Source organism: Carassius auratus, chromosome 26 (genome assembly GCF_003368295.1).
Source record: "Carassius auratus strain Wakin chromosome 26, ASM336829v1, whole genome shotgun sequence".
In the NCBI taxonomy this organism is placed as follows: Eukaryota; Metazoa; Chordata; class Actinopteri; order Cypriniformes; family Cyprinidae; genus Carassius; species Carassius auratus.
This window is the reverse complement of record NC_039268.1, coordinates 3,263,056-3,276,406: the sequence shown is the minus strand read 5'-3', so window position 1 is coordinate 3,276,406 and position 13,351 is coordinate 3,263,056. Positions and strand designations below refer to the sequence as shown.

Below are 13,351 nucleotides of genomic sequence, written 5' to 3'. Positions count from 1 at the left end.
GGTGTCATAAAGTCCCATTATTTGGATGTTTTTTTAATCTAATATGTAATGAGACACGAAATGGTATCTAGTTAGAAAACAGTGGCCAGTGGTAAATCTAAGATGCTCATTTGTTACCTTGTACTTTCAGACTGTTAGCTGGCTTAGGTCCAAGTATGAAAAAATCTTGTCTGGTATGAAATTTGGTTTCTGAAAGCTATACAGGATTTTTTTTCCCAGTGGCCTGCATGCTCGGAATACATTTGTGCGCTCTTTACGCACGGGTTCGCTTTGGTCTTTGTGTACGTCTCCTTTAAGAAGTCCAAGTGCCCTCTCCTCCTCCTCCTCCCTCTCCACGCTCCTCACATCTCATAGAGGTGTTATTGCATTAAGAATAAACCAGCCAAGCGATCAAACACCCGAATGGAGTTTGCTTGTCCAGCCTTTGGCTACAGATCTTCGACTGGAACTAGAAAAACAGAGCAAACATCCGAAGCGCACTTTGGTTATCTCGGAGCGTCGAGAACTGGATTTCTAATTTACTGATAGCCAGCTTTGCGTTTGTTGCGAAAGCTGAGCAGGAGTATCTGGGTGGATTACGATGTTATTGTTCATCAGGGGCACTTGAGCTGGGTGTTCGGGAGAGTTTTGAATGCGGTGTGGGGCTCGCCGGCCTCGCTGCACTGAGACCCGGACGCGTTGAGAGCAGGGAGTCGGTGACACGGAGTCCTCATGGCGCAACGGGTGCGTAAAAACCTCCGCAACAAAAAACACTCAAACGTGGCCGTCAAGACTAATTCTACTAGGAAGCTGATAAAAATGGATGTAATTACAGTCAGATGTCCTTTAATACCTTGAATGAATAATGTGTGTTTATACACCTAAGTTGTTTTGGAATACACACAGCAACAAGTGAAACCAACCAAAAATAAAATAAAATAACTCCCATATTTTTCCATTTGTTGTAGCACGCCGTTTTTCATTTCCATCTAAAATCAGTTTAATTGGTATCAAATTCAAATAAGTATTTTTTATTTGGAAATTATCTCGACTAATTCCTTATATAGGCTAGCTGACAGCCAAAAGCGTAACTTGATGCATACAGCCTGTTCATAACTCATATTTCTCTGGTTGGATGCTTATCCGAGACTGATAACAATAATTATTTTTATACACCGTTAAAACATTGCTGAATTTCACTGTTATTTTAAGCCATATTTTGCATTCTAAATTCTTTTATTTTTTATTGCAGTAAACTACAAGAAAACCGAGTAGAAATAAAAAGCAAATAGCCTTATAAAAAATATTTCGTTTTAGCCAGATGTCGGTTTCTCATGATACGGTAATTTTAAGATAGCATTCATTTAAATTTGACATTAGATGTGGATTGAAATTTTCCGTATGTGTAGTTATATATTTGTTTATTTATTTGTAGGTGTTAAAAATGTTTTAATTGCAATTCATTCTTATTTTCTTTTGCACGTTCTGGCACATTTAGAAGCCACAAAGAGCCTAAAAATTAAAACTGTTCCGCCTTTAATTATTTTTTCAGTTTGAATCTATACTGACGTGTAATTCGTTAATTAGTTTTTGATGCTCAGTTTATAACCTTTTAAACAAATAGAGCTTTGTTCCCTTCCTTGGCTGTTGTTATAGCCTGTCAACATTTGCAAGATGTGTGTACAACAAAGTCTCGGTCTGATTTTAACTTGCACGTTTTGAATGTGCTCAGTACGAGGATCTGGTCCACTACGGGAGGGATGCGGTCGGGATCCCGTCTCCGATGTACGGGGATCCTCACGCGGCCAGAGCGATGCAGGCGGTGCATGTGGGTCACGGGCCGCCGCTTCACCAGTTCCTCCCGGCTCCCGGCGTCCCGTCGCCCGTTAACGACGCACTCAAACGGGATAAAGACGCCATTTACGGGTATGTGAGATTAGTAGACTATGAGTTTTTTTCCAGTGTAGTCGCTTGTTATATTGTGCTAATAATTTATAAAGTTCTGTTAGACTAGCTACTTTATGGTGGAATAGCCTACTGGGAAAAAACACTGAAAGGTTTATATGTGGCCTAGACAGTGGGATTTTAATAAAATAGAAATTCAGCACAAATTAAATGTAGCTACTTCCCTCATTTACACCAGCTTTTCACGATATGTGGAGCACAAAAGCAGTCGCACGGGTTGATCGGGTCAAAATGAACGATTTTTCTTTTATGCAAAAAATAAATTAAAAATCTTTTAAGCCAAGATCATGTTCCATGAAGACATTTAGTAAATGTATTTCCGTAAATATATAAAAACGTATTTTTTTGATTAATAATGTGCATTGCTAAGAACTTCATTTGGACAACTTTAAATGTGATTTTCTTAATATTTGTTTATAATTTTTTTGCACTCTCAATTTCCAGATATTCAAATAGTTGTATCTCGATCAAATATTGTCCCATCCTAACAAACCATACAAAAATGCAAAGCTTATTAAGCTTTCAGATGATGTATAAATCTAAATAAAAAAAGGCCCTTATGACTGGTTTTGTGGTCCAAGGCCACATTTATTGCAATGTCAGAATGATCTTTGTTTTTCCCATAAACAACCATACATTTTGCATGAACCTGGAATTAAAATAACTTAAAATTTCACATAAAAAATAGGTTTAATTTCATATTTCATTTTTATTGTTAAAAAAAGAGTGCCTCGAGCCTGAAAGTGCTGTGCTTGAGGACTAACAAAGCGTTTATTTTCGCCACAGATCGGCTGTAAACGCCACTGGATGTGATTTGTTTTGCAGGCACCCTCTCTTTCCTCTGCTTGCACTAGTTTTTGAGAAATGTGAATTGGCGACCTGTACGCCGAGAGAGAGCGGAGTGACCGGAGACGTCTGCTCGTCCGAGTCCTTCGACGAAGATATTACAGTATTCTCAAAACAGGTCAGGCCCACGTTTACCTCTCTACCGGAGATTTATTATATCAGCAACAAGCTGTACTAATATCAGCCTCCGACAACGCAGCCCATGTGGAAATCATGTGTGAAAACTGTGCCTCGATATTAGCCTACAGTCTGACGATACGATCGCTATTGTTTAATTTCAGATAAGGGCGGAAAAACCTTTCTTCTCGTCCAATCCAGACTTGGATAATTTGGTAGGTTGCCCTGTGGTTTGAGATTTTTTGTTTGTTTGTTTATATGTTTATAATTTTTCTTGAAGAAATTCAAATCCAATTTGATTGCTGGATAAAATGAATCAATAATCACAAAGCATTTTTGCGACGTGAAATGTCGTTTCGTTTTAGATGATTCAAGCCATACAAGTGTTACGATTTCATCTCCTCGAATTAGAGAAGGTTGGCTTTCACTTACTACTATTACTATTATTATTATTATTATTATTATTCTGAGCGACGTGGCCTACATCATGTTAATATCATAAAGGCCGATCACTGATGCTGAATTGTGCACTTATCGTAGGTGCATGAGCTGTGTGACAATTTCTGTCACCGCTACATCAGCTGTCTGAAGGGGAAGATGCCCACTGATCTGATGGTGGATGATAAAGAGGGGGGATCCAGATCTGATGGAGAGGAATTTACACGCACCCCGGGCGGGACAGACACGGCAAGTCTTCAGCTCACATCTGTCTACTTTTGGTTGCTTTTGAATGCTGTATATTCATGCCTTGTACAGAGCCAGGAAGCCACTAGAGCTTTTTCATTAAAACTTGAATTGTTATAAAAGTTTAATAGATGCTAACATAGAACATAAATGTGAAATTAAATATTAAATGTATGGATATATATATATATATATATATATATATATATATATATATATATATATATATATATATATATATATATATATATATATATATATAATCAAGATTTATGGGCCTTTTTGTTAACAAACCTATGTTTTTTAAATTTGTCTATATTTATTTGCATGCAGCTTTAGTAAGAGATTATTTGGAATATTTGTGCACTTAAAAAATATTTTTTTTAACCTGTATAATAAATAAATCGGTAAACGTAAAGGCATCTAAAATATACTCTTTCCGTAATACACTAATATATTTTGATGTTATAATTTCATCGTTCAATAAATAGTGAAGCAAACTTGAAACACTATCCAGACAGTTTGTTTTAGTGGGGAGGCCTGAAACTCCTGTTTCATGTGATACAATACGGCCACAGACTATCCATCCTCCTTGTCTATATTAAATAACAGCGGATAATCAATCTTCTGTCATTTTATAATGAATCATTTTTGCTCTTTTGAGGTGAAATGTAACTCTTCACATTACAGTGTCCATGTTATGCATAATTAAATATATATAAATGCAGCAAACTTGGGAAGTGTTGATTATCAAGTGTGCTGTGTGTGTCTTCAATGGCTAATGCACATCACTGAAGCATGTTTTTCTCTTTACTGCAGGGTTTGCACATATGTTTGCTGTACTCTGTGAGTTTGGTGTCATGTTATAATAAGTGCATTTCTCTTAATCATATGGTTATAAGAGGCACCGTCATTGCATTTGAAACATTAGGGATTACGTTTGTCTAGTTGAACATTTTGAGTTACAGTATTATAAGCATGTCACAAGTTTGTCTGCTTATTGTGCAGAGATGTTGAACATCTCCTTATTTATACAAAGTATTATTCTGAGAAGACCAAAGTATGTTGCTATTCTGTGCACAACTGGCACTGGATCCCGAAAAGTAAACCACTTACTTTATTTTGACTCAATTTTGAAGCATTTGCTTTCCAAAACAACTCATAACAGAATAAAATATGTAATTTGGAATGTAGATATAATATTACTTTAACATTTTTAAATAAATAAATGAAATACATATATATATAATTGACAGGGGCAAGTTGTCACATGGGAAACTAATTGAAGATTAGAAAAATCCCATAACAGTGCTTTTGAAAGTTGGTTTTAAGCACCTAGTTCAAAACCCTCTAAAAGCTAAAATATCATACTAACGTCATCATGTTTAGGTAATTGCATTCGGGTGACAGGGACAATTTTTCATAAATGTAAAAAAAAAAAAAAAAAAATATATATATATATATATACATAATTTTTAGATTTTTATTTTGCATACAGCTGTTATATGAGATTTTCTTGGAAAATTAGTTTTTTAAAAAATGCAAAAACAATTAATTTGACTTTTTTAGCACAAAAAAATAAAAGAAAATGACAATAACACAGCAAAGTTCTTTTTTAAATGAAAACTTTGAACTACTTTTAACAATTAACGTCACTATAAGAAATAGTAATTGGAGTCAAAATCGTGACAACTAGCCCCAGTCTCTTCTAATATGAATCCGTCTTGCTCTTAGCGCTCATGTGTGAATGGTTGCTGACCCCTGGTTAAGACATTTCTCTCTAGGTTTAGTGTCAGTTAAATGCAACACACTGATCAGATTGCATCTTAACAACATAATAAAAATATTTAGCTGTCACTGACATGCAGCGTTCATCGCTGGTCTGTGTGTGCAGTGTGCAGTAATACACACACTGACCAAATGCACAGGTGTTTCACGTCATAGCTGTTATTATATTATGTATTTTAGCACAGTTCAAACGCTCAACTGACCAATCAGCATCCGGGGCCGTATCCATCCGCTTCATTCACTCTGTTAAATCCGACAAGATGGGTTTTCAAAATATCCTGTACGTTTATGTGAATGCGTTTGTTTGTCTTATAATTTCTGCGCAGATGTTTGTGCGTGCACGCGCACGTGTGTTTATATACAGCAGTCCGTAGTGCTCTTCAACTGTTTGCTCTTCCAGCATGTGTTCTGTATTACTCCTTACAGCACGCCTCTGGTATGCAACGCTATACTGTACTTAACCAATCGTATATTACACTGAACGCAACTTATTACTCTGTCTACCTGTCTGTCTCTCTCTAGGCGTTCTGGAGGGAGGACGACGCAGCATCTGTTCATTCTTCTGAGGCTCCTGCGGCCTGCAGCAGACGGCCCGGCTCACACAATGGAGACAACAGCAGCGAGCACGGTAACACACTCACACGCTACGCTACAGATACACACGCAAGTGTTTGAGAAGGCCTCGCTCTGTGCCAAGTGAAACAGATCTACTGCAGGTTTGTCATCTCTAGCATACATTTACACTTTAGCACCGCCACGGGGGTCTCCAACTGCACACGCACACACAAACATGCAAGTACACACACTGGTTGACTGCTCCTAAATAACTGCAGCCGCTCGTGTGTGTGTGTGTGTGTGTGGATGTGTGTTGGACAGGAAATGGTGCATGATGGATATAAAGACTCTTCTCTGGGCTCCTCTGCTCTGAGCACCAACCATGGCCAATAAAAACCAGAGTACATACTTCCCCGAGCACCGCATCTGTGTGTGTGTGTGTTTTGTTCGCTGTGCCTCAGCACAGCAGCTGTGAGTCTGTCTCAGACAGAATATCTCACTACCTGAGAAAGAGAAACAACAGACAGACAAACACACGGTTAAATGTGTGAAGCATCGAGTCTGTCCTAGAGCATTGCTTATACTGTAAATGTTTGGTTGATGTCATTTTTAAGTTTTGATAAATTTAAAGGAGCTGTGTGACACCTTTTTACTTTCTATGTCAGTTTTATGTTAAAAAAACATGACATTTTGTGCCCTCTTTCTGATGCATAAACACAAAGGGCTATTTTTTCCCCTAATTATGCTTTTAAGACTACTAATGTTTAATACTTTTAATATTTCAAACATTTGCTTGACTTTATTATTTACTTTTTTTAAGCTTTCAGGTCAAGGAGCCAGGTCAAACCTTTTAACTTTTTTTGTCAATTTTGTTTCCTAAAACAAACAAAAACAAAATTAATTTTCATGTCTTTTTTGATGCATAAAACTAAAGAGCTACTATGCTTTTAAGACTATTAATGTCTTTTTATAATGTAAACATTTGTTATACTTTTTTCTTTTGCTTTTAGACTGAATTTAAAGGGCCCATGCCATGCATTTTTTTTTTGTCAAATTTGTTTTAAAAAAAAAACTATAATTGAATTTTCATTGCATTTTGTTCCCTCTTTCTGATGCTTAAGTATAAAAGTTTTTTTTTTAATGATTTTAAAGATTATCAATGTTTAAGATTTTTATTACCGTAAACACCATAGTGTCTTTTTTAGTTTTAAGATAGTTTTTAAAGAGGGCAAGTTATACTTTTTTTTTGCTTTGTCAGTTTTTTTTAGTTTGTTTTAAAAAATAGTTTTATTTTCATGACATTTTGTACCCTCCTTCTAATGCATAAAATTAAAGCACAGTTTTTTTTTGCCAGTATGGTTTTATCTAAATGCCTTCTTTTCATGTAAAAGGAGATAATTGTCAAAAGTATTATCAAACATCACTGAATCATCCTACATACATCAAGTTATACCAACAAAACTACCTTTAACCATGTAGAAATGGCTCTTTAAGGTAACAGCTGCATCTTAACACTTTTTACATTGCAGTTTTATTTTCTGTCTGACATCAGAAAGTTGCAACAACTTCAAAACAAGGTGTTTTTCTGATTATTCCTAATAAATGGTCATTTTCACAAGGGAGGACATTTATAGCTCTAAAAAGTTTCTGTTTGTTACAGTACAAAAGGAGAATTTGGCTCCTCAAGATATGAGCCCTTAAATAAAACTAACTGCTAACAAAACACTTCAGAGATGGTGAAACCACATCAACCAGAACTTCAGATAATTACAGTTGTAATGATGTGTTAGAGCATAATTAAAAAGTCATGTGATCATACTTTTGTGATAAAAAGACACGATCAGCGTAATCATGCTCAAATGATGATGAATGAAAATGAATAAAGTACTTGTGATGTACTTTATTAGTGAAAAATAAACATCAAGCTAAATATGCTATTTAAAATTTTTAAAAGGTTTTTGAAATATTAAAACCCCATGAACAATGTTCAAAGTGCCCCTATTTTGGGTAATGAAAGGTTCATATTTTGGTTTTGGGAGTCCACAACAACAGGTGTAAGGTCAAAAAACACTTCCACTGTCTTATAATATGCAATTTTTTTCACCTAACTTGCTCAACGTCTCCTAAATGATTCGCTCAACGATTCATTTTTCCAAAGCCCTACTTTGCATGATGCTAATCTGCGGTGATTGGTCTCAGTTTCCTTCCATCATGAGCCTGTGATGCCTGATAAAAAGCGTTTGTGAGCGCAGTGCTGCTTTGTGTACAGCGTTACAGAGGAAACCGCTATTTTTATTGCTCCAAAAGCACCATCTAGTGGCAAATAATGAATTTGCATTTTCATTCAGACCAACATGAAAAGACCAAGTGGGATGGCAGTATGCTAATATTTCATGTTGACATCAATGATTCAGAGTCGACTCTTTTTTTTTGAGAGACAATAACTTTATACACGGTGCACTTTTGAATGTTAAACTTTGCAGGATGTTTTCATTCACTGTGAGCTGTGTTACACACTGCATGAAAGGTCATTTAAAAAATCCATTAAAGGGGCACTTTAAAAGCATTACAAAGAAACGAAAACGAATGCAGCCAATGCAACTACGAAGAATATTATCTAACATCTGTTAATGCTCTGTAATTGCTTTCTTTTCCCCAGGTGACTTTCTGGATCAGAGTGTTGCGTCTCCAAGCACCGGAGAGGAGGAAGACCCTGATAAAGAGAGGAAGAACAACAAGAAAAGAGGCATTTTTCCCAAAGTTGCCACCAACATCATGAGGGCATGGCTGTTCCAGCACCTCTCGGTAAAACACCCATCTGCTTCCCCAGTCTTCATGCAAATCAAGCTCTATAATCTTAATTTACATGGCGTGTTACTTTCTCACGGGGTAAAAACCAAAGCAGAATATGCCGAACTAAAGCCAAAAGTCATTAAACTGTATGCAATATAAATGTAAACGATAGGTTTTCAGAAATATTAACGTTCAGTTAAGATTAATGAAAGTGCGGGTGAATGTGCGTTACTAGTTATCATGTTACCTAAAGTTTCTTTATTTGTAAACTTAATCTGAAGGTCATCATACCCACATATAAATCTATAAAACAGCTTACAGATGCACAGAACAAGATAAGAAGCTCATGCGGCGTGTCTGTACCTGCACGGCTACGTTACTTCAAGCTCAGTGACGCTCCTTCATTGCCTGGAGGCTAGTAGTGAACACACACACACACACACACAGATGCACTAATGACTGGTGTAACGATATATTGGGATGAAACACAAGCAGGGTTTCCTTACTGTTGTCATGTGTAAAGTGTGATAACGGTTTCCATGGTAAAGTGGGCGGGCGCGACTCGGAGCCCCTCCCCCTCCCTCAAGCTTTGAATATGTAATCAGTGATACTGCTTTCAGAGAATTGACAAGACGTTTTTTCTGCAGCCTTAATTTCCTTCTCTTTCATTCGGAAACTTGTTGAATCTCCTTCCAAACAAATAAGCGCTCACACTGCCGCATAAACACTAGCTCATATGTGTCCCACATAAAGGCTGTGATTTAGATGGGGTAATTAGTGAGTAGTTTGTTGCCTTCTTGACAGCAGATGTGAAGCAGCAGAACACAGGGCTGCCTGAGCAACCAACATTAAGGAAGTTTTTTTTGCTTTCAGATTGCTTTTATTCCTTTGTATTTTTACTATCGTTTGGAGTCATGAGAGGACAGGAATGAGCTAAACATGTGCTAACCACACTGCATACATTTTTAGCAAAATATACATTTTAAATGCTTTTAAATATATATATATATACTTATATTTTTAACATAGATTAAAAAATGATTAAAATATATATTGGTAGAAAATATATTTACATTTATATTTTTGGATCTTTTTTGTATATTTTGAAATATATTTAAAATATATTTGGTAATATATAGTTGATTCAAAAGCCATATATATATATATATATATATATATATATATATATATTCATGAATGAAATAAATACTTTCATTCAGTAAAAATGCAATAAATTGTTTAGAAGTGACAGTAAAGACATGTCTGAAGGATCATGCGAGTAATGATGGTGTAAATTCAGCTTTACATCACAAGAATAAATTACATTTGAACATTTATTCATGTAGAAAATGGTTATTTTAAATTATAATACTATTTCACAAATTACTGTCTTTTTCTCTCCCCTGTTTTACTGACTTTTCATTTGAATATAAATCCTAAACTGATCCCAAACCTTTGAACGGCAAAGAAAAATGAGATCTTTTATTTTCGCCAAACTGGCAGAACCATAAATATCCTTCAAAGAGGAGTCAGTCCCATATGCACAAGCTGGAAAAAATCTATCCAAGATGGTGAATAAAATGCAAGAAGTGTTGATATATTTATAATTATTTCAATATGGAGTGGTAAAATAAAGAGACCATTTTACTTTGCATGTTTTGTATCAGATGATTATTTGGGCTGTTGTGTGATTTAGCAACAGTGCCAAACCTTGCTAAAGTACAGGCCTAAACCAATACATGATCAACTAATGAATTAGAATGACAATAATCACATAACATTATTGTACAGATATTTTGTAGCAGCGCACAAACACCTAAACATACTTCACAGTGATTTGGAGGTGAACAATGAAACAGACTGTGGGTTGTAGACGCGAGGGCTTTCCTTCAGGCGCCGAATAAGGTGGTTAGCATGCAGATAGATGACATTACAACATTCCCTGAGATCATTAGGGGGTCAAAGGTCGTGGGTGTAAAAGAACGCACCCCCAACCTTTATTCCCGTACAGTTGCCCGATCCATTCAGCTCCAGCAGCCACACATCGCAGACGTTACTGCATCCTGCTGTTTGAAGTTCAGAAACACGAGAAGCTCATGCAAAACCTAATTCATATGTTTTCCACCCTGCCTCTTCCCAGGCTCTGATCATTTTCAATCTCCATATTCGTGTTTGTCAGTGGTAAATGTGATTTCGCAGACCTCCGCTCGCTGATTACCCTTTAATTCTACTGCGCCCATTCCAAAGGAATAGTTCACCCAGTCATTATTTTCTGCATTCTTACTGTTGCTCAAGACCCATATGACTCATTTTGACTACTTTTACTGCACTTTTTTTTTTTTTTTTGGGTTTGGACAGTTTATTGCTGCATGAGAAAGAGTTGCATTAAGTTTTGCGTCCCAAAAATATGCAGGTTTGGATCTGTATCTTGAAAAAAACAAAAAAAAGGTTCTTTCGATTTTTATAATGTTCTTCAAAATAGTTATTTTAAGAACTTTTTGGGGGAACTAAAAATGGTTCTTCTATGGCATGACTGCAGAATCACCCTTTATTTATTTCTAAGGGGGTATGCTCATCAAGGCTAAATTTATTTGATCAGAAAATACAGAAAAAATACAGTTATTTTGTGAAATATTATTGTAGTTACTAATTTTGGTTTCCTATTTTAACATGCTTTAAAATCTAATCTATATTCCTGTGATGCAAAGCTGTATTTTCAGCATCATTCCTCCAGTCTTCAGTGTCACATGATCCTTCAGAAATCACTCTGATATGTTGATTTATAATCAGTGCTGAAACTGTTGTGCTGCTTAATATTTTTTTTGGAACCTGTGATATATAAATATATTTTTCTTTCTTTTAAAAGGTTAAAAACAAACTTCAAATTCAAATGCTAATAACTTTTCTATTTAAAATATTTTTTTTTTCTAAAAATATGTCTCTATTACCACTTTTTATCCATTGAACACATCTTTGCTGAATTAAAGTATTAATTTCTTTTAAAAAATAAAGAAAACTTTACGGACCCCAAACGTTTATACTTTGAATAAACACTGTTCTTTTTAACATTTTATTTTTCAAAGAACTTTGAAAAAATTATCACAGATCCCCAAAAATATTAAGCAGCATGACTGTTTCCAACATTGATTATAAAAATCAGTATATTAGAATGATTTCTGAGGGATCATGTGACACTGCAGACTGGAGGAATGATGCTGAAAATACAGCTTTGATCACAGGAATAAATTACATTTGAAAATATATTAAAAAAGAAAACAGTTATTTTAAATTGCAATAATATTTCACAAAATTAAAAATTAAAAAATCTGTATTTTTGATCAAATAGATACAGCCTTGATGAGCATAAGAAACTTATAAAAAAAGATATAACTGATCCCCAACATTTGAATGTGTGTGTATATATTTTTGTAATCTTGTATATAAAATGTATACAAATATCAACAAAAAAAATTTAGTCACAAACCATTTTTCCCCACAAAATCTAAATTAAGATTTATTTAATTTTGTATTTTTTCCAGAATGGTGTCTTTATGGCAGTTTTTCTGATGATGAAGTGTTAATACAGGACTTCTTCAACCTTACAGATGGTTGTCGAAAGCAGAAATGCTACAAAATCCACATATTTTGTGAGAAATTAACTAAATCTCAGTTAATGCCACTATATAAGACGGTTGGATATAGAGGGATTTCACTTATTCTTCACCCACCTGTAACAGTGGCTTTTGTTTAGGGCTTTATTTATACTTTCTAGGCTGTTCATGCTACTGTTTAAGCTGGTTTCTCCACAGATGTCGTTTTCCTTTGAAGCGCCGGAGCATTTGGTTGTAATGAGGGCGCCGCAATTAGTGTCAGTCCCAAAAAATGAGGAGCGCGGGGTGGGGGCGCGACAGAACTGCACGGGCATGTTGTGTGAGGATGGATCTGCTGGGGTCCCTCCCCCCCGGGGTCTCTCCAGGGGTCGAACTCGCTGTTATCAAAACACCATCCATTACGGCTCTGACAGCTCCTCCTGGGGACCAGGCTCTGCTAGACCTACGGGGAATTTCCGTCCCTGCCCGTGAAAAGAAAGGGATGTGGAAAAGAAAAATGCTGGGGAGAATGAAAGAAAGGAGAGGTGATTCATCACGGCCAGACTTTTTGGTAAACGCAGAGGGGAGGGAGGCGAAGACGAGACGCAGAGATGAAACAGAGAGCCTCACTTTGGGATGCGCTGCAAACTTAATGAAAATCACAGTCGGCCTGCTGGGTCTTTACAGGAACATCTTTTTAAAAATGAAAAGCTTTTTTATTCAGTGTTGGAGAAGCTACTTTCAAACTAGCTCGCCAAGGAACAAGCTACTCGTAATTTAGAGAATAGATAAAGCTACCATTTGAAAAATGTGGTTTGCTACACTGCAAGTTAATTAAAAGTAGCCATTTAATATCTATAAAGCTGTATTTATATACCAAATAAATAAAATAAATTAGGATAATAATCTAGAATATGACAATGTGCATTTATTTGATCCAAGGAATAAATTTTTTGAAATATCTTTACTATTTAAAAGAATTGTTTCATTGCTTTATTGTAGATACACACCCATTGTTTAAATATTGGTATATT

General features: G+C 35.7%; 1 protein-coding gene across 2 annotated transcripts in view; it reads left to right on the top strand.

Annotated features, from left to right (window-relative positions):
- The first annotated feature begins 365 nt into the window (after positions 1-365).
- LOC113044096 (homeobox protein Meis1-like) overlaps positions 366-13,351 on the top strand; it is a 22,867-nt gene continuing 9,881 nt past the window's right edge. The window contains exons 1-8 of one of the 2 annotated variants that reach the window (XM_026203711.1): positions 366-723; positions 1,712-1,905; positions 2,770-2,908; positions 3,072-3,122; positions 3,273-3,323; positions 3,448-3,594; positions 5,902-6,007; positions 8,594-8,739. In XM_026203711.1, the coding sequence (XP_026059496.1) occupies positions 712-723; positions 1,712-1,905; positions 2,770-2,908; positions 3,072-3,122; positions 3,273-3,323; positions 3,448-3,594; positions 5,902-6,007; positions 8,594-8,739 (846 nt within the window). In that variant the 5' untranslated portion in view covers positions 366-711. The remainder of the gene's footprint in view (positions 724-1,711; positions 1,906-2,769; positions 2,909-3,071; positions 3,123-3,272; positions 3,324-3,447; positions 3,595-5,901; positions 6,008-8,593; positions 8,740-13,351) is intronic. The other variant, XM_026203710.1, reaches the window with a different exon arrangement.